The sequence below is a fragment of the Grampus griseus genome (genome assembly GCF_964374135.1).
Source record: "Grampus griseus genome assembly, chromosome: 8".
NCBI lineage: Eukaryota > Metazoa > Chordata > Mammalia > Artiodactyla > Delphinidae > Grampus > Grampus griseus.
The window spans coordinates 15,651,531-15,675,778 of NC_139002.1; the positions used below are offsets into that span (position 1 = coordinate 15,651,531).

The window sequence follows — 24,248 nt, forward strand, 5'->3', positions numbered from 1 at the left end:
CGCGCGCGTGCATGTGCGTGCGTGTGTGTGTGTGTGTGTGTGTGTGTGTGTGTGTGTGTGTGTGTGTGTGTGATCACAGAGGGCAGAGCCCCTGCACTGGGCACATGTGGCTTCCGGCACACAGCACAAGCTTGGAGTTCAAAAGCAGGGGCATATGTGTGTGTATAGTACACAGGCGTGTGTGCACACATGGCCCCTTGCCTACCCACAGGGTCTGCAAATCCAGCCCCAGAAGGGCTATAGTCACTTGTTTTCTCTCCAGACCGAGAAGCAGCATTTGTATGAGGGCTCTGGGACCCTGTGCCCCTGCCTGTCCGAAAGCTTAAACCCATCATCCCCGCTCTCTCCCAGTCTCCCTCTCCCCACTTCATTAGAATGCGCTTTTGCAGAAGAACCCATCAGAGCTGATTATGAACATGCTGCTTGATTAGCTGTTGTGCTGTTCTAAGAGCTACTCAAGGAGGAGGGTGGAGGAGGTGCCCCTGGGCGTGGAAAGCGGCCCCGACTCTGGGGGAGAGAGGGACAGGGCCCAAGGGCAGCACTCTCCACCCCACTCCTGCTGCCTGGCTGGGACGTGCGTCCCACCCAGAGGATGAGAGCAGAGAGCTGGAGTGTAGGAAAGGGCGAGTGGGGGCAGGACAGGGCACTAGAAGGCTGAGATTTGTTGGAAGTCCTACCCCCCATCTCTCTGTGAGGCCAAGAGCCCGCAGGCAGGGCAGGGCATAAACTCAGGCTGCTCCATGAGCTGGAAAAACCACTGTTGACTCCATTCCTTCTGGGACTGCTTGTCTTCTGATGAATTTTTCAAACACTGAGCTGAGGAGAGCAGAACACACCAGACACACATGCACATGCATGCTCACACACGTGCAGAGACCTGTGTACATGAGTACACACGCATGGACGCACTGTACGCATTATACGCACGTGCATGCAACAAATAGACACACGTTAGCCTGTCCACACTTGCACACACGCAGTTGCACATACACAAATGTTCCCTCTGTCTGTATCCTCCTGTGAAGCCACATTCCTGAGCCACAAGAGGTGGCTGCAGGTGCTACCATAGAAAATGTCACCTAAGCGAGCCTGTTGTGACCCAGCAAGGCAGGAGGGCCAAGGGGAGAGAGGGTGAGGATGCTTCGAGGGCTGCCTGGACACTGACTGGCAGGGGAGAGCCAGGCTGTGGGGAAGGCAAGTGCTTGTCTCTGGGCACCCAGAGAGATCCCTGGCGGGATGCCAAGAGGAGGGCCCAGAGATCCAACCTAGATTTGGTGTCTTTAGGGCCCTCTGTAGCTGAAAAATAATGTAGTATAAAAGCATCTCTGGGCACGCGGGCCGAATGTTTAATTAACTAAGAAGGCAGGCCTGCAAGTGGGGCTTCTTGGCTTTGGCTCAGTGAGGGAACATCTCCACCCGCGCATCTGAGCCTCCGGAGCCAAAACAAGGGCATGAGGTGCTTTCTGCCCATGCTCAGTAAGGCCAGGACCCAGAGGTAGTGCCAACACACACACACACACACACGCACTCACGCGCGCACCCTCACTCCCTAGTGCCTGTACTCCTCATCCACACTCTTTCCTCCCTTGCTGCTCAACAAGTCCCTGCTGTGTGCTTGGAGCCTTCAGGGAGGCCCCCTTCCACCCTAGAGAATGTGTTGGGGGTTTCTATGATCGGGGGCTTAAGAGAGAGCCAACCCCCTGGCCAAAGGCCTGCCATTGGCACAGGTGGAGTTTTGGAAGGAACACACCAGAATCCAGAGGAAGGGGGCACAGCAGGTTCCGCAGGGGCAGATTGCCAAATGTATTGGGGGGAGGGAGTGCCAAGGATGCTGCTGCCAACGGCCCTTTTCCTTGGCAGAGGGAGCCAGGAGCACAGGAGCAAGCATCCTCCTTACTGGACAGGCAGCGATCACGGTGATGGCGGTGTCCACGATGAAGAGGAGGTGGACGAAGCTGTATCTATTTATTCATTCAGTGCCGTTAACTACGCACCCACTATATTCCAGGCGCTATTCTGTGAACACAGCTGTGCTCAAGACAGACAAAAATTCCTGCCCTTGGGGAGCTTACATTCTATTAGGGAAATGGTTAATAACGTGAAATCCGTAAAAGATGTCTCATGTCAAATAGGGAGTGGGAATCAGAGTGCCAAGGGGCAGGAAGAGTGGTTTGCAATTTTTTTTTTTTTTTTTTTTTTTTTTTTTTTTGCGGTATGCGGGCCTCTCACTGTTGTGGCCTCTCCCGTTGCGGAGCACAGGCTCCAGACACGCAGGCTCAGCGGCCACGGCTCACGGGCCCAGCTGCTCCCCGGCATGTGGGATCTTCCCGGACCGGGGCACGAACCCGCATCCCCTACATCGGCAGACGGACTCTCAACCACTGCGCCACCAGGGAAGCCCTGCAATTTTAAATAGGGTGGTCAGGGAAGGCCTTCCTGAGAAGAGGGGGTTGCATTAAAAAAACTGAAGTGAGTTATTAATATTCCTATAATATTAGACTTGTTACAACTGAAAAATCAGCATCAGGCTTTAGAGATTACTTTATCCAACTCCTCCGTTTTGCAGATGAGAAAACTGAGGCTCGGGGGCAGAGACAGGGTGGTGGTGACGAGGCAGCTTGCCCACGTCACTCTTGGATTACAGTGTCTTTCGCCATTTCCGTGCTGCACAAGCAGAGAAGCTCCAGCTTCACACAGCGCCCATTTTCTACTAAATGGTGCAATAAATAAAAAGGTTCGGTCCCAAAGAGAGATCATGAGAGACACCATAAAGTGTTTATGGGCTGGGCTGGCGGTCAGCATGCCGTCCTCTGTGCAACACCCCCAAACAAGTGGCCGAAACAGCTTTATGGTGGCCAGGGACCACAGGGACTGCCACGACCGCTGTGTCTTCTCAGCCACGCCAGCCTCTGACCTCTCGCCATCACAGCAACTTGCTCTGACCCTGCTTCCCTCACAGCTGACTGAGTTGCCCTCTCACCAAAGATGACTGTGGCCAGAGCAGGGCTTCCAGAGATAAATCCCTTGGTTATGCAGCATCCGTGCCCCTTACATTCAGGCCATGTGCTGGGGAAATGCTAGGAGTCATGGGCAGGAGGGGAGTCCTTGTGGACTATCAACCCTGAAGAGGTCCCTTGTCATCACCGCCCTGGAGGTGATCCGAGCCTCAGCTTCTTCTTTCACAGAAGTGGAAATGGACACACGCACACTCACCGAGCCCGCGTCCACCTCTGAGCGCAGGGGAGACACCAGAGACTCACAGTTCAGAAAGCAGTCCCATGTCCACATCACGGGGCACCCCACCCTGCTTCTCAGAGCCTCCCATCACAGCCTCCTGCCGGTGGTATTCAGCGAGCCCGTGAAGGAGCCAGGATCCCTAGGCTTTCTTCTCCCTCCAGGTGGTCCTCATGTGCTGGAGTTATAGGGGTATCGGAATGCCAGCCTGGGGCCGAGGAATTCTGTGAGCAGCTCTGGCCTCTACCACTCCCACCAAGGAGTTTCTAAGGGAACACTTATCCCCCCACAGAACCACACCTGCCCCATCAACCAGCAGCAGGGCAGAGTGGGGCAGGAAGTAAAGAGCCTTACTCCTTGGACCCCTGGGGGGTGATCTGGCCATCTACTTCCAGCAGGGCAGCAGTGCACTAGAGAGCTCTGGCTGGCCTGGGTGAATGCCTAACCGCGCCCCCCACCCACCCAGGATGGAGGTTGGCCGCTCTCTCCTTCCCTGGCCACTCGAATTGCCATTAGTGTTATTCCTGAAGACCGGAAGGGAATGACAGCCCCTGGTTGGCCTCTGCCTCTTGTCTCAGCCTTTTCCCACACTCTCACTCCATATATTTTGTAAAGCGTGTGCATCCTTTAAGCCTCCGCCCAAATGCCACCTCCTCTATGCAGCTGCGCTCACCTGACCAGATGACATCTCTTCTCGTCTCTGAGTTCAGTATCTGTGTATTCACGTGGTGCTTGTCCAATAACCACTGAGGGAAATGTCTTAACTTCCCGAGCAAATGCCATGCTTCCGGAGGTTCTATGCATATTTTAAGCATGCTTCCACTTTCCCCAGCCCACACGGAGCATAATGCCTTCACAGAGCAGGCATTTCATAAATATTAGATGAATTAGTTAATTAATGAATTAACCTGCCTTAGTAACTTATTCCATTATCTAAATCCCTTCTTACTGAGAGAGACAATCTTTGCCTTGCCTGAGCTAAATCTCCTTGCCTAGTTCCAGTCTCCACTTGCTCTGTCCTCAACGGAAATGGAGCTCTTGGCCATCCATCCCTGGGGCAAGGCCCTCTCCTTTCTAGGCAGAGCCCCCCAGCTCCTTGCTTGACCCACACATTCCCCTCTGCAGGCCCTCATGACTGCCACAACTCTCCCCATGTCCCTAGGGCTCTTAAAGGAGCCAGCTCTGGTGCTAGCAACAGCCTGAACCTCAGGAAGAACCAAGGGAGAAGCTCCCAGCTCCAAAATTCTGTAGCGTAAATACAGCATCTTGAGGAATAGGGTAGAGCTCCCCCTTTTTCTGGATGAACCCCCATCCTGTGCTCTCCCCACCCCTTGCCCACCTCATAGGGAAACTTCTAAGCTCAACCCAGGAAATGATATCCAGACATATATTTATTCATTTACTCACCTGACAAGCATTTATTGGGCTCCTACAATTTGCCAGGTAAATAAGTCCTAGTTACTGCCCTGCAGGAACTCCCCGACACCCAGGGAAGGTGGTAATGCAAACAGATACCCCACCGGCATGTGATGAGTGCCATGATCAAGGTGTGAACCAGGTGTTGTAGGGCTGTGCAGGAGGAGGGCAGGCTTCACAGAGGAGGTGGTACTGGAGCGGGGTCTGAAAAGACAGAGAGGAGTTTCCCATGAGGCCTGCTGGGCTCTAGATTTGGGTCTTTGTGGGAAGGAAGACTGGACCAGAATTGGTTCTGCTAAACCTAAGGAGACAAACTGGCTGGCAGATCTGGGTCTCTGCAACAATTCCATCAAAAAGTCCAAGGAGGGCTTCCCTGGTGGCACAGTGGTTGAGAGTCCGCCTGCCGATGCAGAGGACACGGCTTCGTGCCACGGTCCGGGAGGATCCCACATGCCGCGGAGCGGCTTGGCCCGTGAGCCATGGCCTCTGGGCCTGCGCGTCCAGGGCCTGTGCTCTGCAATGGGAGAGGCCACAACAGTGAGACGCCCGCGTGCCGCAAAAAAAAAAAAAAAAAAAAAGTCCAAGGAGGCCAGAGGACTCAATCTGACCAAAGTACCCCAAAAAGGGCGGTGGGAAGATCAGCAGAGCCCAACGAGGAGTCTCCGGGAAATCTCAGCAGTGAGCATTGGGCCGTTACTAGAGTCGGGGTTCCAGAGAAATCTCTCTGGAGATATCCAAGGCCCCACAAACCGCTCAGAATACTGGGGGCAAGGCCCCAGCCCAGGGAGTAGCACAGGCAGAGTTTGGGGGTGGGGAGATCCAGACAATGACCAGAGCCCCAGAAAACCTGAACTGCAGACCTAGATTTGGGCCCATGGCAGAGCATACATGGCGGTTATTTCCACCCAGGGCCCAGCTGTGTTCACCCAGGCCTGGGCTGAATTTCAGAGCTGTGGGTGTTTATGGAAAACCGATGGAGCCCCCGTGGCCAGAGTGAAGGGTAAGGTGGGAGGTGACATTGAGAAGGTCAGCTAAGGCCCCTGCTCTCATCACATAGGGCATGGGGGCAACAGACCTAAATGTCACTTCCTCTGGACCTAGAACTCTTGACCAGGAGCTTCCCCAGAGATCCAGAGGGCTGCCTAGGGTTTTCCCTGTCCACACCTGGCCACTGCACAGGGACCACTTCCTCCTGAGCCCTGAAAACCCTTGGGGTGCCTTGGGCATGCATATGATGTCATCTATCCTTTTCCCCTCAGGGTTCACCCCCTGCTGTGTCCACTCTGGGTGGGGAGAGTAGCAAGCTTCCAAGGAGGGGTGGGGCTGGTGCCCGGGAGAAGGCCAGAGGACCGTGGACAGCCTTGTAATCTAATTATTTGACTGCAGAAAGGATGTCTCATCTACTGGGTGCTCATCCTTGTTAAGCTAATTGTCTCCTTCTCTCTCTTCTCCCCCCACTTGCTGGGGAAGTCACTGTGTCCTAATTGAGTTATCATAAAGATAATGGCTGTTGCTCTAGCCAGAGCTGAGAAAGGAGGATCCCTCTTGCAGAGGCTCAGGCTCCAGACAGGCCCCCCCAGGGGCTGAGATGTGGGCAGTAGGAGAGGGGGAGGGCCGAATCTCTGGGGGGTGGGGGCTATGTGGATGACGTGTAGCTGGGTGAGTCTAACCAACTGGCTATCTTGCAGATGACAGGGCTCCCTCTCTGCTCTTTCCTGCCACCCATGGGGAGCTTGTTTACGAGACAAAGGGGTCTCTGGTCTGGGTATGTTTGGGGCTTTCTCAACAAGGCAACCAGCTAGCATAAGAAAGAGAGCTTGGACTTGGAGAGCATACAGATCAGGTTTCAAATCCCACAGTCCCCTCTTATGAGCTGGGTGATCTAAGGCAAATGAAGTCTCTGCTCTGAACCTCAGTTTTCTCATCTGTATAGTGGGGACAGTTAAGCCCATATCACATTATTGGTGGGAGGTGTGTATAAAGGAGCTGAAAACAACCAGTGATGGGAGCTTCCTCTCGCCCGTCCTAATGCATGAAGACAATGGGGTGGGTGATGAGACCTCTACAGGAGGAGACCAGGCTACAGCAGCCTGGCTTTAGATGAGCAGCTGTGGGGTGCACACGAAGGACAGCCTCAGCATCTGAGGCACGTCATCTCTATCCATCCCAGGCCCCCAGGCATCTGGGAGACTCAGCTCTGGGATGAGACAGTGAGCACAGGGGCACCGAGGAATGGCAGGGAAGTCAGGTTAAAAGCTGGGCAGTGTGTCAGCAAGCAGACAGGAGTCAAGAAGCACATGAGTCATCACAATTCAAGTTCCAGTACAAATCTGAAGGTCATGATTAGTTCAGGCCAGCCCAGGCCCTGAACAGAGACGGCAGATCCAGGCCTGGGTGGGCAGAGGGACGGGAGCCAGGGGACAATGACAGGGCACCCCAGGAGATTCTGCACATATGGGAAAACAGGCACCAGTGCCCATGGAACTCTATTTGCAGCCCACCCTCCTGAAGGCCAGGCAGGGATGGGCATGCTGCTGGCCAGGCTGGGGAGAGTGGGGGCCTGACAGCAGCACTCCCTTGCCTTCCCAGTGCCCCCTCTCATCCAGCCCTTCGAATTCCCGCCTGCCTCCATTGGCCAGCTGCTCTACATCCCCTGCGTGGTGTCCTCGGGGGACATGCCCATCCGCATCACCTGGAGGAAAGATGGACAGGTGATCATCTCAGGCTCGGGCGTGACCATCGAGAGCAAGGAATTCATGAGCTCCCTGCAGATCTCCAGCGTCTCCCTCAAGCACAATGGCAACTACACATGCATCGCCAGCAACACAGCGGCCACCGTGAGCAGGGAACGCCAGCTCATCGTGCGCGGTGAGTGAGACGGGCCAGCGAGGTTGGGAGGAGGAAGGGTCCAGCTCTGTCTGCTGCTAAAAACACTCTCTAGATTTCAAGTTTGCATCACGGGCTCAGAGAAAGTTGACTCTGGCAGGGGCCTTAAAGATCAAGAGGTTCAAACCTCTTACTCTCCAGGCCAGGACACGGAGGCCGTGAGAGGAGAAGACCCTGGCTCAGTTGGTCACTGGTGAAGTCAGAATTGGCACTCAATTCCCAGCTCCCAACCCAATGCGACTGGCAAAAGCTCTCAACATCTTGGGTTTCAGATGTTCAGAGGTGCCTGCTCCCAACTTTATAATGGTCCAGGCTGGGCTAACATTGAATGGAAGGTGCCCAAAGCCCCCAGAAAACCTATCAGAGCCCGAGATGATCTGTTCCTCCCCCACCTTCCCTCTTTCTGCAGTGCCCCCTCGATTCGTGGTGCAGCCCAACAACCAGGATGGCATCTATGGCAAGGCTGGTGTGCTCAACTGCTCGGTGGACGGCTACCCCCCACCCAAGGTCATGTGGAAGCATGCCAAGGGTAAGCCCCTGGCCAGCCAGCATCTCTGAGCATGGCCAGGGATGGGATGGGGAGGATACTAATGCGACTTGGCCTGGTCTCTACACATGCATGACTCCTAGCCCTGGATTCTGAACTTTGAGACCCCAGGCTATACCTGAACTGGAAGTCATCCTCGGCCACCCCCAAAGGGTCTATGGACCAGGAATAGCTGTCATGCTAATTCCAGATTTCCTCTCGTCCCCGTAGATTGACCTCTCCCCTCCCCCCTCCAACCCTAGAACTCAGTATACTCCCCAACTCTCCCCACCCCACCCTAGGGTCCCAGAGTCTCACTGACCCCTGCTTCTCACCAGTCCAACCTATTCTGGGATCTTGGTCCTTCTTGGAACCCAACTTCATCCCAAGGATGCATTTGGTTTCTGACTAAGCCCTGCGCCAACCTCTTATCCTTACTGTGTCCATGGCTGACTCTGGGGCAATGGGAGGAGGTATCCAAAGCCCCCCTTGGAGGATGGCTGGCTTCTTTCCCAGGCCTGACTGCCTACAACCAGGCAACCGCCATTTGAGGGCTCGATCTTCCCTTTGCCTATTGCCAAGTGGCCCAAAGAGAACTCTTTCTTCCCCTCCAAGGAATTCAGCCCAAAGGAAGCTCAGTGCCAAGGTGGGCATTGAGCTGAGGCCCCCCCAGCTCCATACCTCAGATCCATACCTCAGATCTGAGGCAGGATCAGGCTTCTGTGAGGGTCTTTCCTATTTCCCAGGAAACAAGAACTATGTGAGCTCCCAGCACTTTGGGGATGCTACAAAATGGCCCTAGATCAGCAAGAGAAAGGTATCAGCCATTCCTTGAGGCACTCCAACCCCCCAGCCTAGACACCAGACCTCCTAACTGCCGCCTCCTTTCAGGGAGCGGGAACCCCCAGCAGTACCACCCAGTGCCCCTCACCGGCCGCATCCAGATCCTACCCAACAGCTCGCTACTGATCCGCCACGTCCTGGAAGAGGACATCGGCTACTACCTCTGCCAGGCCAGCAACGGCGTGGGCACCGACATCAGCAAGTCCATGTTCCTCACTGTTAAGAGTGAGTCTTGCCCCCGTGCAACCCTCCAGACACCCCTGATCATAGACCAAGGCCCATCTCTGCACTCACCCTGCCTCCCCCTTTGGTTTCCATTGCTCCTTCTGTGAAGGGAAGGCGGGAAGGATTCCTAGACAGAGGTGGGCTTGGGAACCTCTGCTGGGGGATTCCAAAGCACTCTCATCTAAAACAATGGCCTCACTCTAAATGGCCCCGGCTCGCTCTACTCCAGTCATGATAGGCTCGTGATTTGCTGTACCACGGTATCGTACGACAGCCCATTTATTTTGCTCTGTAGGTTGGCAATTCCATCTGAAGAGTCATATCAAACAATTTATTTCTTTTATTTAATGTACACCTGCTAGTGTATAACCTGTTTGTGGCTTAGCAAGGAGACCACGTATGCAATGTAGGAGATAGGCCTATGGGCAGAAATCCTGGGTTCCAATTCCAGATCTGTCTGATGAGCTTCCTGGCTTTGGGCAAGTGACTTCACGTTTCTAGGTTCCTTTCCTCACCTGTGCTAGAGGTTCATTCCCAGCCCACTCAGCTCCCAAAATCATCGTAAGTAACACAGGAACTGATCATGGAAAGGGGAAGAAGCTTTGGAAAAGCCAAAAAGGCAGTAAAACTCACTCTAGCTCAGTACCATATCTCTGGCTTCTAAATCCCCAGACCTAGAGCCAGAATCAACGGCGTTGAAGTCTAGAATATCCCTGAGTTCTGTTAAGTCACACACAGACATTCCTGCTGGACGAGCCTATCCCTTTACGCTCTTAGGGGTCTGTATAGTGAGCCCCCAGGAATCATATCAAGACAGTGTCTGGCCCTTTGTCATGAAACAGACCATGGGCCACGGAGAACAGCAGTAAGAGTCTGAGTTTTAGCATCTGACCAAGCCAACTGTGAATCTGGGCGCCGTGTGGTAATTACAGTGACCTCTAACAGGTTTCCTTGGCCTCTGTGTCTCATTTTCCTGATGTACAAAAGGAGGGTCAAGAGAGAGCCTTACCTGTTATGTTTTGTATCAGGAGTAAGTCAGATGACATGGATAACGCAACCAGTATGGTAACTGGCACCCAGTAGGCCGTCAGAGATTTAGCCACCAGTTTTGTTTTTAATGGAAGACACTCCAAGGTACGTGTAGGAAAGGCAGCTGAGAGCAGCGCCCAGTGTGCGGTCCGCCCAGCGTCTCCCTGGAGTCCCCGCCTTTAAGAATCATAGCTTCTTTATCGCTTGCCAAACCCTCACTCACTCAGCACAAGACGGGGAAGCCCCAGCAATCGATCGATGCTCGGGAAGCTCCGGGCACCGGAATCCCCGCTCTGGGGAGCTCTTCCGTCACACTATCAAAAAGCACTTTGTCCTTAATAAAACCAGGCAATCAATCTACATCCCTCAGCTGGGGAGAACTTTGCTAATTCCGCCTGCGTGTGGCAAGAGGAAATAGGAGGCACCTCGTGGAACTATCGCCGTCCTTGGTATTTGATCCTTATCTCCCCACTGTCAGCAGGAGAAAAGAGCTCAAACTCTCAGGCTTGTTTTTTTTTTTTTTTTTTTTGGTCTTTGCCTTTTTTCTCTAAGGTAGCGGATTCTACTGGGCAAGCATGGCGGTGCCTTTGTGGCCCGTGGCTTCTCTGTGGCGCTGAGGTGGATTTGGGTGAAGGGAGACGCAGGGGCCAGGGGGTGGGCTGTGTGCAAGGTGACCCAGCTCACGTCGGCCTGTCCCTGATGTCCTGGGGCGTCCTGGGCAATTCTCTTCTCCCCTCTGGACCTGCATTTTTCGGTGCCATCCTCACGTCACGACCCAGGCAGCAGCTATGAGCACACACCTCGTAAATCCCGGGCAGCCTCACGAACACGCGTAGCACCAAGCCACACACTCAGCCACCACTCTCGCAGTAGCGTACACCTCTGGCCCCTCTTCCCAAGGAATGATGGGAGCTCCGTACTACTTGTCCTCACTTGTGGGCAGCATCTGGACCTTGCTCCTTCCGTCTTCCCCCTCGTCCTCATTCCAGCCACCTTGTCGCTTTGCTCTGCGTCCTTCCATAGTGAGGCACAGGCGCACGCCTTCCCTTCATCTGCTCTGTCTCACAAACACCTCCGGCTCGTATTCTCCCACTCGCCGTGCCTCCCTCATCGGCTGCCTGTGACACAGTCTCTCCGAGCTGCTCACGCAGCATCCCCCCTCACACGGCCCTCCCCTACAGGTTGCTTTCCAGCTGGGCCCCCTCCCACACCCTCTGCACACCCGGGGTCTCCAAACCCTCACCCACATGTGCCCCCTCGATGACCCTTTCCTTGCACAACTTCCTCTGTCACAAACGCCTCCTTCCATTCCAGCCTCGCTCTCCCCAGTGACCTGCCAGCCATGCTAGAAGCCCCTGTGCCGCCCCAAATGCCAGCAGGAGCGGAGGAGGAATTTGAGGCCTGAGGGCAGTCGGTGTGGAGGGCTGAGCACGGCTGGGGCCTCTGCCTAGGGTTGGAGAGTCTGACTGCTTTTTAGTACCAGCCTGAATCATTCCACCCAGATCTGGCTTTCAGAAGGGGCTCCTGTGACAATGGGACCGTTTGGTGATGGGGGTGGGGTAGTCCTGACCTTCTTGAGGAACTTCCATCCCACTTCCTGCTGCTTTTCTGCGGGCACACTGCTTCAGGTAACCCACCCTCAGCTCCTCCTCTAGGACGTCCTTCCCCCTGCCTGCTCTGCCCTTTTCCTCCTTCATTCCCCCTCTACCTCTCCCACCTCCCCCAGGTAGGCGCAGGTAGATAGGGAAGGACCCACAGGACCTGGGCCCGTGGGTCACAGATGGGCTTGCCAGGGCTAAGCCCTTCCTGGTCAGCCCTCAGTCCATCCCAGACAGCCCACACCACCAGCACTCCCCCACCCCCACCGCCACCCGCAAGGCCAGCTCCAGAAAGACCTGCCATTTACAAAGCCAACTGCGCGGCTTTCCTTGATGCCCCCACCACACTCAGGAAAACGTTGACCCTATACAGCTCCACCTTGTCAGACCTCACACTTGTGTGACCTCTCAGAAGGCAAACTGACCTTAGTCCCCGCTTTAGCCAAGTAGAAGTAAGAGAGTAAATGTCTCAAAGGGATATACATCATAAAAAGCATTCAAGTGTCAAATTGGACATTTGTGGTTGCCCTCTGTTGGGAACCATTGACCCTGACAGTTTCCAGTGATAACTCAACAGTTGCTCACTGGGCACTCACTAAATAGTCCATAAAACTCTGTGGATTAGGGCACAGACTTCAGAACCAGAGAGACCTGGGTTCAAATCCCAGCTCTGCCACTTGATAGCTGTGGGATCTTGGACAGCAATCTCTGTAGGCCCCAATTTCCTCCTCTGTAAGTTTGGAAATATTATGCTATTTACTCATTGCTAAGATTCAAGTGAGACACGCACTTACAGCAATTAACACAGTACCTGACACCAAATACACATTCAATAATCATTAGCAATCATTAGTTTTAGGTGCTGAAAATCTAGTGCTGGATAAAATGGAGTCGCTATTCTCAGGAAATTGAGGATCTTGAAGAGGAGATAGACATATACCCAAAATAACTATAATACACAAAGTGATAAGTGCCTTAAAAAGCCACAAACAATGTGACACAGAGAGAATCAGGGATGGAGTAATCAGTTTTAATTTGCAGGGCCTACAAGGGAAAGCCAAGAAAAGCTCCACAAAAGCAACAGTCACTAAGTAGGACTTGAAGGATGAAAAGGATTCTGACAAGAACCAATAGAAGCAAAGGTCATTCCATTCCAGGATGAGGACAAAGTATAGCAAGAGCGTGGAGGCAGGCAAGGCCATGCGCGTCCTCAGATGAAGGGGGAACTTAGGGTGTCTGGTGGAGAATGAAGGGAGGATGGACAGGGAGAATACATGTGAGGTGCTTTCGGGTTTGGGAAGTGAAATGTTTTCTTTTTATGCAGCGTTGACTCTCAATGTCAGGCACCAAACCAGAGTTCCGGAAGCTCAGGGGTCTGATGGCGGCTGGGATTCCAGAGGTGGTTCTTGGAGAATTGCTTTCCTCGAGGCCCCAGATTTCTAAGAGTTCGTTAAAGGGAGCAAAAGTCTTCCCTAGCCCCTGGACACCCGTGTTGGCAACCATCCAGTCCCGATTGGTCCCCACTCCTCCCTGACCCCGAGAGCGTGGGTGGTGCCTGAGCACATAGCCCAGCCTTCCCACTGGCACAGCACAGCGCTCAGCACTTGACAATGTACAAAGCCCATACCTTGCCTGTGAGGTTGGTGGGCAGTAGCTCCTTCTCAGGGAAGGGAAGGCGCTGGATCGAGGTCATTGGGTGACATCGGCCCAGCTGAGACAAGAGCTTGCCTCTGTCTACTCACGGTTTGGTAGAGAGAGCACAGAGCAAGAGAGAGAAGACTGGTTTCTGGTCCCGACTCTGACTCACGGGCTCCGTATCTGCGAGCCATTCCTTCCCTTCTCTGGGCCTCGGTTTCCCCATCTGTACAATAAGAGGCCTGGACTAGAATCTAGTCATAGCTGAACCAAAGGTCCCTGCCAGCTCAGACAATCTATGATTCTAGCTGTGTGCATGGTCCTTTCAGGAGACCAGACCACCTCCCAGAACTTGGTTGAAAAATAAATGTAATTAACAGAAGAAAATACTACATCCACAGAGCTACCTTTTATCTCCCTGTTACAAAGTAAAATTTAAATAAAAGAGAGACAATGACCAAAAGGGGAAAGAGGCAATCCGTCCTCCAACTGACACATTGGGGAAAAAATAAAGCATCTTCAAAGAGAATGCTTCACCGAGAGGCAGTTACAAAGAAAGGCTGCTTAGTCCGGGTTGCAAGGGGCTGGCTGTGTTTTTTGGTTTTTTGTGTTTCTTGAGGTTTTTTTTGAATATTTGAATTTTATTTTATTTTTTTTGTACAGCAAGTTCTTATTAGTTATCTATTTTATACATATCAGTGTATACATGTCAATCCCAATCTCCCAATTCATCCCACCACCACCCGCCCCAACCCCACCACTTACCCCCTTGGTGTCCATATGTTTGTTCTCTACATCTCTGTCTCGATTTCCGCCCTGCAAACCAGTTCATCTCTACCATTTTTCTAGGTTCCACATATATGCGTTAATATACAATATTTGTTTTTCTCTTTCTGACTTACTTCACTCTGTCTGACAGTCTCTAGATCCACCCACGTCTCTACAAATGACCCAATTTCGTTCCTTTTTATGCCTGAGTAATATTCCATTGTATATATGTACCACATCTTCTTTATCCATTCGTCTGTCAATGGGCATTTAGGTTGCTTCCATGACCTGGCTATTGTAAATAGTGCTGCAGTGAACATTGGGGTGCATGTGTCTCTTTGAATTATGGTTTTTTCAGGGTATATGCCCAATAGTGGGATTGCTGGGTCATATGGTATTCTATTTTTAGTTTTTAAGGAACCTCCATACTGTTCTCCATAGTGGCTGTATCAATTCACATTCTCACCAGCAGTGCAAGAGGGTTCCCTTTTCTCCACACCCTCTCCAGCATTTGTTGTTTGTAGATTTTCTGATGATGCCCATTCTAACTGGTGTGAGGTGATACCTCATTGTAGTTTTGATTTGCATTTCTCTAATAATTAGTGGTGTTGAGCAGCTTTTCATGTGCTTCTTGGCCATCTGTATATCTTCTTTGGAGAAATGTCTATTTAGGTCTTCTGCCCATTTTTGGATTGGGTTGTTTGTTTTTTTAATATTGAGCTGCATGAGCTGCTTATATATTTTGGAGATTAATCCTTTGTCCGTTGATTAGCTTGCAAATATTTTCTCCCATTCTGAGGGTTGTCTTTTCGTCTTGTTTGTAGTTTCCTTTGCTTTGCAAAAGCTTTTAAGTTTCATTAGGTCCCATTTGTTTATTTTTGTTTTTATTTCCATTACTCTAGGAGGTGGATCAAAAAAGATCTTGCTGTGATTTATGTGAAAGAGTGTTCCTCCTACGTTTTCCTCTAAGAGTTTTATAGTGTCCAGTCTTACATTTAGGTCTCTAATCCATTTTGAGTTTATTTTTGTGTATGGTGTTAGGGAGTGTTCTAATTTCATTCTTTTACATGTAGCTGTCCAGTTTTCCCAGCACCACTTATTGAAGAGACTGTCTTTTCTCCATTGTATATCCTTGCCTCCTTTGTCATAGATTAGTTGACCATAGATGCGTGGGTTTATCTCTGGGCTTTCTATCCTGTTCCATTGATCTATATTTCTGTTTTTTTCCCTCAAGACTGCATTGGGTATTCGGGGTCTTTTGTGTCTCCATACAAATTTTAAGATTTTTTGTTCTAGTTCTGTGATAAATGCCACTGGTAATTTGATAGGGATTGCACTGAATCTGTAGATTGCTTTGGGTAGTAGAGTCATTTTCACAATACTGATTCTTCCAATCTAAGAACATGGTATACCTCTCCATCTGTTTTTGTCATCTGATTTCTTTCATCAGCGTCTTATAGTTTTCTGAGTACAGGTCTTTTACCTCCTTAGGTAGGTTTATTCCTAGGTATTTTATTCTTTTTGTTGCCATGGTGAATGGGATTGTTTCCTTAATTTCTCTTTCTGATCTTTCATTGTTAGTGTGTAGAAATGCAAGAGATTTCTGTGCATTAATTTTGTATCCTGCTACATTACCAGATTCATTGATTAGCTCTAGTAGTTTTCTGGTGGCATCTTTAGGATTCTCTGTGTATAGTATCATGTCATCTGCAAACACTGACAGTTTTACTTCTTCTTTTCCAGTTTGTATTCCTTTTATTTCTTTTTCTTCTCTGATTGCAGTGGCTAGGACTTCCAAAACTATGTTGAATAATAGTGGTGAGAGTGGACATCCTTGTCTTGTTCTTCATCTTAGAGGAAATGCTTTCAGTTTTTCACCATTGAGAATGATGTTTGCTATGGGTTTGTCATATATGGCCTTTATTATGTTGAGGTAGGTTCCCTCTATGCCCACTTTCTGGAGAGTTTTTATCATAAATGGGTGTTGAATTTTGTCAAAAGCTTTTTCTGCATCTATTGAGATGATCATATGGTTTTTATTCCTCAATTTGTTAATATGGTGTATCACATTGATTGATTTGCGTATATTGAGGAACCCTTGCATCCCTGGGATAAATCCCACTTGATCATGGTGTATGATCCTTTTAATGTGTTGTTGGATTCTGTTTGCTAGTATTTTGTTGAGGATTTTTGCATCTATATTCATCAGTGAAAATGATCTGTAATTTTCTTTTTTTGTAGTATCTTTGTCTGGTTTTAGTATCAGGGTGATGGTGGCCTCATAGAATGAGTTTGGGAGTGTTCCTTCCTCTGCAGTTTTCTGGAAGAGTTTGAGAAGGATGGGTGTTAGCTCTTCTCTAAATGTTTGATAGAATTCACCTGTGAAGCCATCTGGTCCTGGACTTTTGTTTGTTGGAAGATTTTTAATCACAGTTTCAATTTCATTACTTGTGATTGGTCTGTTCATATTTTCTGTTTCTTCCTGGTTCAGTCTTGGAAGGTTATACCTTTCTAAGAATTTGTCCATTTCTTCCAGGTTGTCCGTTTTATTGGCATAGAGTTGCTTGTAGTAGTCTGTTAGGATGCTTTGTATTTCTTCGGTGTCTGTTGTAACTTCTCCGTCTTCATTTCTAATTTTATTGATTTGAATCCTCTCCCCCTTTTTCTTGATGAGCCTGGCTAATGGTTTATCAATTTTCTTTATCTTCTCAAAGAACCAGCTTTTAGTTTTATTGATCTTTGCTATTGTTTTCTTTGTTTCTATTTCATTTATTTCTGCTCTGATCTTGATGATTTCTTTCCTTCTGCTAACTTTGGGTTTTGTTTGTTCCTCTTTCCCTAGTTCCTTTAGGTGTAATCTAACCTTACACCGAAAGGTTTATTTGAGATTTTTCTTGTTTCTTGAGGTAGGCTTGTATTGCTATAAACTTCCCTCTTAGAACTGCTTTTTGCTGCATCCCATAGGTTTTGGATCATCATGTTTTCGTTATTTGTCTTTAGGTATTTTTTTATTTCCTCGGTGATCTCTTGGTTATTTAGTAACTTATTGTTTAGCCTCCATGTGTTTGTGTTTTTTACGTTTTTTTCCCTGTAATTGATTTCTAATCTCATAGCATTGTGGTAGGAAAAGATGCTTGATATGATTTCATTTTTCTTAAATTTGCCGAGACTTGATTTGTGACCCAAGATGTGATCTATCCTGGAGAATGTTCCATGTGTACTTGAGAAGAAAGTGTAATCTGCTGTTTTTGGATAGAATATCCTGTAAATATCAATTAAATCTATCTGGTGTATTGTGTCATTTAAAGCTTGTGTTTCCTTATTAATTTTCTGTCTGGATGATCTGTCCATTGGTGTAAGTGAGGTGTTAAAGTCCCCCACTATTACTGTGTTACTGTCGATTTCCTCTTTTATAGCTGTTAGCAGTTGCTTTATGTATTGAGGTGCTCCATGTTGGCTGCATATATATTTATAATTGTTATATCTTCTTCTTGGATTGTTCTCTTGATCATTATGTAGTGTCCTTCCCTGTCTCTTGTAACATTCTTTATTTTAAAGTCTATTTTATCTGATATGAGTATTGCTACTCCAGATTTCTTTTGATTTCCATTTGCATGGAATATCTTTTTCCATCCCCTCACTTTCAGTCCGTATGTGTCCCTAGGTCTGAAGTGGGTCTCTTGTAGATAGCATATATATGGGTCTTGTTTTTGTATCCATTCGGCAAGCCTGTGTCTTTTGGTTGGAGCATTTAATCCATTCACGGTTAAGGTGATTATCGATATGTATGTTCCTATTACCATTTTCTTAATTGTTATGGGTTTGTTTTTGTAGATCCTTTTCTTCTCTTGTGTTTCCCACTTAGAGAAGTTCCTTTGGCATTTGTTGTAGAACTGGTTTGGGAGTGCTGAATTCTTCTAGCTTTTGCTTGTCTGTAATGCTTTTGATTTCTCCGTCAAATCTGAATGAGATCCTTGCTGGGTAGAGTAATCTTGGTTGTAGGTTCTTCCTTTTCGTCACTTTAATTATATCATGCCACTCCCTTCTGGCTTGTGGGGTTTCTGCTGAGAAATCAGCTGTTAACCTTATGGGAGTTCCCTTGTACGTTATTTGTCGTTTTTCCCTTGTTGCTTTCAATAGTTTTTCTATGTCTTTAATTTTTGTCAGTTTGATTACTATGTGTCTTGGCGTGTTTCTCCTTGGATTTATCCTGCCTGGGACTCTCTGTGCTTCCTGGACTTGGGTGGCTATTTCCTTTCCCATATTAGGGAAGTTTTCGACTATAATCTCTTCAAATATTTTATCAGGTCCTTTCTCTCTCTCTTCTCCTTCTGGGACCACTATGATGTGAATGTTGTTGTATTTAATGTTGCCCCAGAGGTCTCTTGGGCTGTCTTCATTTCTTTCGTTCTTTTTTCTTTATTCTGTTCTGTGGCAGTGAATTCCACCATTCTGTCTTCCAGGTCCCTTATCCGTTCTTCTACCTCAGTTATTCTGCTACTGATTCCTTCTAGTGTATTTTCCATTTCAGTTATTGTATTGTTCATCTCTGTTTGTTCTTTAATTCTTCTAGGTCTTTGTTAAATGTTTCTTGCATCTTCTCAATCTTTGCCTCCATTCTTTTTCCAAGGTCCTGGATCATCTTCACTATCATTATTCTAAATTCTTTTTCTGGAAGGTTGCCTATCTCCACTTCATTTAGTTGTTTTTCTGGGGTTTTCTCTTGTTCCTTCATCTGGTACAAAGTCCCCTGCCTTTTCATTTTGTCTATGTTTCTGTAAATGTGGTTTTCCTTCCACAGGCTGTAGAACTGTAGTTCTTCTTGCTTCTGCTGTCTGCCCTCTGGTGGATGAGGTTATCTTGCTGGCTGTGTTTTGATGCCACTACTGCACAGGACTCGGCAGCCCCCTTGTGCTGCAGGTTACCTGATTAGATAGGTCCTATTGCATCTCCCAGGCTCCCCTCCTCTCTGTGAAATCTCCAGTGATGGGGCCAAGGCAAAGCCCTTGGCCAATTAAACCCATAAGGACTCTTTGTTTGGTCTGAGTTTTGATTTGTTTGTTTAGCAAAATGTGAGACCAATTAAAGCCAGATCCAGGAGCCCTCCCGAGCAACTGCACAGGCAACTGCAGAGTCACAGATTCAGGAGGGAGGAGAGGAGGAGCCAAGTGGGGATTGAGGAAGTGGGGAAGGGGGGTGTCCACCCTGGTGAAAGGAAGCCCCAGGCCTGAGTAGACCAGGTCACCCACCAGGGGTTCACCACTGGTGCAGAGGTCAGGATGCAAAACCTTGGAAAGATAACTGTGTATCCGATGACCTGAGGTGGTCCTAATTTCAAATTTGCCCAAAGGAATCTCCTCCTTGTCAGGCAGAAGCAGCACCTCCCTCAGGCCTGGTGACTGGGGCTCCTGCTCTAGAGGGCCTCTTCTGTCCTCCTCGGCGCCCACCCTTCCCACAGGGCAAGGAGTCTCCAGCCAAAGGACATGCCCTCCCAGAGCCCACAGCTCCCTTTCTAGACCAGGCTGGATGCATCCTTTCACCAGGCCAGGCTCCCTCCTGCAGCCCCCACTGAGCCCTGGCCAGGAGGTCAAGCCATGGGCCAGCTTGGGCTCCCCCGCCCTATGTAGGACCCAGGGAGGCCAAAATGAGTAGAAGGCTTAGGGAACAGGAAGGCCTTGACCGGGGAGATGAGAGTCCTGACCTCTTGTCCCCCACCTCCCCCACTGCTTCTGGGTGAACTGGGGTCAGTCACTCCCTCTCCCTGGGACTCAGTCTGCTCCTGTGCTCAGAGGAGTCACGATTCTTCTCTCCCTCTCCCTCAGCCCCCAAGGCATTAACAGAGCTCAACGAGTGGGTGACATTTGCTGTGCCAGTGCAGACCTGGCAGGGAGTGTGATCACAGTTCCAGAGCCTATCTTTCAGGAGCTGGGGCCTTTAGTGTTTTAGGGGTTTATTTTAAAAAGCAAGTCTAAATCAGAGAAACATGGGAGATCATACTGACCTCCAAAGGCAAACAGTATCATTGGAGCAAATTACGTCACATCAAAACCCACCCCCAAAGGAACCTTTGTACAAAGGTTTTAAGGTAGGAAAAAAAGGTCTCCATGTGAAACAACCCCCCAACCCAGTGCCACCCCCTCTCATCATCACAGCAAGCCAGGTCCCCTGACAGCAGGAGAGATTTTAGTGAAGGGACAGGAATGAACCTGCCTGTACAACCTCCATTCCCAGTTGGAAAACTCCTGTCCTACGCCCTCATCTGGGCCCTTACGTCCTTCTTGGAGGCTTTGGGCAGTGGTGGCACAAAGCACACCACCCCCACTCCACCGTCACCCCTGCAGTCAGTGCCCATGACCGTGAGCATGGCAGACCTTCCAGATGGATCTGGGCTCTAAGGGGTCATCTGAGGCTTTCCCCACATTCAGCTCCAGCAGGTCTGGATGTTAATAACAAAATTTGTAATAACAAAATTACACTCATTGTACTTGCCAGCCAAGGAAAACGTGCCAGTAATTTCGAGGCACAAGGGAGTCAGGGCTATCACTGGGTGCCTCCGTTTCCTAGATAAGAAAATGCAGACAGGCCAAGAGCTACATTGGTGCCTCCAGACCCTGCCGTAAGTGGGGAGCCCAGAACTGCTCCCCCCGGTTGTGATCAAAGCCCCTCTGAATGGCAGGGGTGGAATAAATTATTGGATCGGTCAAGCCATACACATGTACTTCCTGAGAAGCCCCTATGTGTCCAACGTGGCCTCAAGGTCTGCGAAAGAGAAAACAGCAAGAGTAAGTCACCACCCCTGCCCTCAGGGTGCTTACAAACTAGTTAGGAAGCTGGCACTCACCTTCAGGAAGAGAGGCAAGATAGCGTGCTAAAAGGTCCGCTTCATTTTCTGATTGTTTATACTAATAGGAAAAAAAAACCCATTTTTTTGTGTGCATTGATTTTGTACACTTAAATCTTGCTAAATTCACTTTAATAAATACAAATCATCCAGACTGGGAAATTTAAAAAAATAAAATAAAAAGGTCTGGGGTTACACGTGCAGTGCTGGGTTTGAGAAGGGAAAACCCAGTGTGGACAGACATGGTCAGACAGAGCTTTCTAGGGGAGCAGGACTCGGGTGGAACCTTAGGAATAGGTAGGGTTTGGATCAACAAAGGGAAGAAAGGAGGACGGGCAGGTGGAAGGCGTGGGAGGCGGTGGGGAGGACGTCTGATAGGAGGGCTGGGGATGAGGGGATGGGTAGTGGCGCTGAAGTCTGGATGTGCTCCTCGGGTCTTGAGCAGGGAATGGAGAGAAAGGGGGAGCCTAAGAGTCGCTGAGAAGGAACAGGTGCCAGCCCGGATGATGGACTGGGAAAAGGATGGGGGAGAGTCAAGGGCTCCAGACTAAGGGATAAGTATGACGGTGCCACCAGTAAAAATGAAGGAGGTGGCAGGACTTCCCTGGTGGCGCAGGTGTTAAGACTCTGCGCTTCCAGTGCAGGGGGCCCGGGTTCGATCCCTCATCCAGGAACTAGATCCCGCACGCGTGCCACAACTAAGAGTTCACGCGCCACAACTAAGGAGCTGGCGAGCTGCAACTAAGACCCAGGGCAACCAAATAAAGAAATATTTTTCAAATTATTTTTTTTAAAAAATGGGAGTGGAGAGATGACATGTTTGCTTCGTGCTGGGGGTGCCTTGATGCAGCCGAACCCTGGCTGCCTTTCTGCCAGGATTTCTACTCAGAGGAGTGTGCTGGACCCAATGACCCCTACAGCTCCCACCTCGCCAGGTGACTCAGGAGTCATTGTGTGACTAACAGCTGTCCTGTCCTGGGCCGGGAAGGATGACACGGGTGGGCTTTCCCCGGCAGCCCAAGCCCTGACCCCAGCCCCGCCCAGTCCTCAGGACACCGTCAGGCTCCCACGTGGGCCTCTCAGGTCTACGGAGACTTGAGACCTGGCAAAGTCGAGATTCGGAGGAAACTTTCTCCTTGCGCTGCTCATGGGCAGCGGGTGTGCATCCCAGGGCCAGGTGCTGGGGTGGAAGTTGCGGGGAAGGGCACTGTGGCCCGGGCACACTCCTGCCACTGCTCGCCTGCTGCCAGCCTGTCCGTGGCGCTGGGGGTGTAACGGGGGTGGGCTCCCCACAGAGCAGAGAGGGTAAAGCCCACAACCTCCCACCTCAGGAAGCCCCCGCCAGCTCCATGGGGACAGGCTGTGGCTGTCCTCCTGGAAACCCTGCACAGGGAATTTCTGTCACACACTGGAACCTAGGGCCCCTGTAACAAAGCACCACACACTGGGTGGCTTAAAGAACAGGACTGTATTCTCTCACAGTTCTGGGAGGCTAGGAGTCCCAGATCAAGGTGTCAGCAGGGCTGTGCTCTCTCCACAGGCTCTCAGGGAACACGTTTTCTTGCCTCTTCTGGGGCTGCCAGCCATCCTTGGCATCCCTTGGACTGTAGATGCATCCCTCCAGTCTCTGCCTCTGTCTCCCCGGGTGTCTTCAAACCATCTTCCCTCTGTGTGTGTCTCCCTTCCCCTTCTTTTTTTTTTTTTTTTTTTTTTCTAATTTACTTTGTGATCTTTTTTTTTTAGATGTTGGGGATAGGATTTAATTAATTAATTTTTGCTGTGTTGGTCTTCATTTCTGTGCGAGGGCTTTCTCTAGTTGTGGCAAGCGGGGGCCACTCTTCATCACGGTGCGCGGGCCTCTCACTATCTCGGCCTCTCTTGTTGCGGAGCACAGTCTCCAGACGCGCAGGCTCAGTAGTTGTGGCTCACGGGCCTAGTTGTTCCGCGGCATGTGGGATCTTCCCAGACCAGGGCTCGAACCCGTGTCCCCTGCATTAGCAGGCAGATTCTCAGCCACTGTGCCACCAGGGAAGCCCTCCCTTCCCCTTCTTATAAGGACACCAGTCATATTGGACTAAGGGCCCATCCTACTCCAGTAAGACATCTTAATTATATCTGCAAAGATCCTAATAAGGTCACATTCACAGGTCCTGAGCTCAGGTGGCCTCAGCCTGCAGCAACTTGAAGCAGGATTTCGATTCCCAGCCAGAGATTGAGTTCGGGCAGCGGCAGTGAGAGCGCTGAATCCTGGCCACCAGACCACCAGGGACCAGTGGCCAGCGACAAGGCCCTGGCCCGTCAGCTATGAAGAAATGAATGTCCACACAGAGACGGAAAGTAGTGAAGCAAGTAAAGTGTTTATGAGGAGGAAAAAGTGTGCAATACATGTAGATAGACACATGGGCGGGCCTAGAGAGAGAGAGTCGCTCACTCGTGGCAGTTTAAATCACTTTTATGGGGCATTTCTTCTGGGTTTCCCTTGGCCAGTCATCTTGCTTTGCCTGGCTCTGAGTCCGTATTTGGTTGATCTCAGGGTCCTCCCCTGTGTGCGTGCGCATCTCTTAGCCGAGATGGATTCTAGTGAAGAGGCCTAGGGGTAGCTGGCATCGCTTACTATGAGGTGGCACCCCCTCCCTTTTTGACCTCCACGGAGCCTTTCTGCGCATGTGTAGCTGGGGAGGTCCCCTTGATTTCAAGAATGAGGAATATGTGGTCTCTTATCTTCCATCTGGGCAGGGCCCAGCCTCCTCCATCATCCTGCTTTTATGGAGTTTCCGCTATTATGGAGTTTCTGTCCACAGGGGAGAAACTGTTCAGCCTGGGGCCCATCTATCTCCTGCCTTAGTACCAGGATCTAGGACTGGACATATCTTTTGGGGAGACACAATTCAAACCGCAACGATCCCCAAGCCCAGTGATTTATTATCCATAACTGCGTGCTTTCCAGAACTCTGGAAGCTGAAGTGCTGTCCTTTCCAATATCCTACAACTGCCTTTGTCTGAATGCAACCAGCCTCCTAACAGAAACTCCTTCTTTGTTGAGAGTCGACAAGCCAAGCTTCTCCTGTGCACTAACCCTGGAGCAGTGGTCAGCAAACTGACCAAGGGCCATATCCAGCCCGCCACCTGCTTTGCTGGAGCCCAGCCACGTCCATTCCTCGTATCCTATTGTCCATGGCTGCTTTCGAGCTACAGCAACTGAGTTGAGTCGTTGAAACAGAGACCTATGGCCTGCAAAGCTTAAGAC

The 24,248-nt window shown here is 50.1% G+C and overlaps 1 protein-coding gene across 1 annotated transcript in view; it reads left to right on the plus strand.

Annotated features, from left to right (window-relative positions):
* Positions 1-24,248, plus strand: part of DSCAML1 (DS cell adhesion molecule like 1) — a gene marked incomplete at both ends in the record, with an annotated part of 342,843 nt that overhangs the window by 258,714 nt on the left and 59,881 nt on the right. The window contains 3 exons of the mRNA XM_082661172.1: positions 7,240-7,518; positions 7,946-8,065; positions 8,954-9,130. Coding sequence (XP_082517298.1) covers positions 7,240-7,518; positions 7,946-8,065; positions 8,954-9,130 — 576 coding nt within the window. The remainder of the gene's footprint in view (positions 1-7,239; positions 7,519-7,945; positions 8,066-8,953; positions 9,131-24,248) is intronic.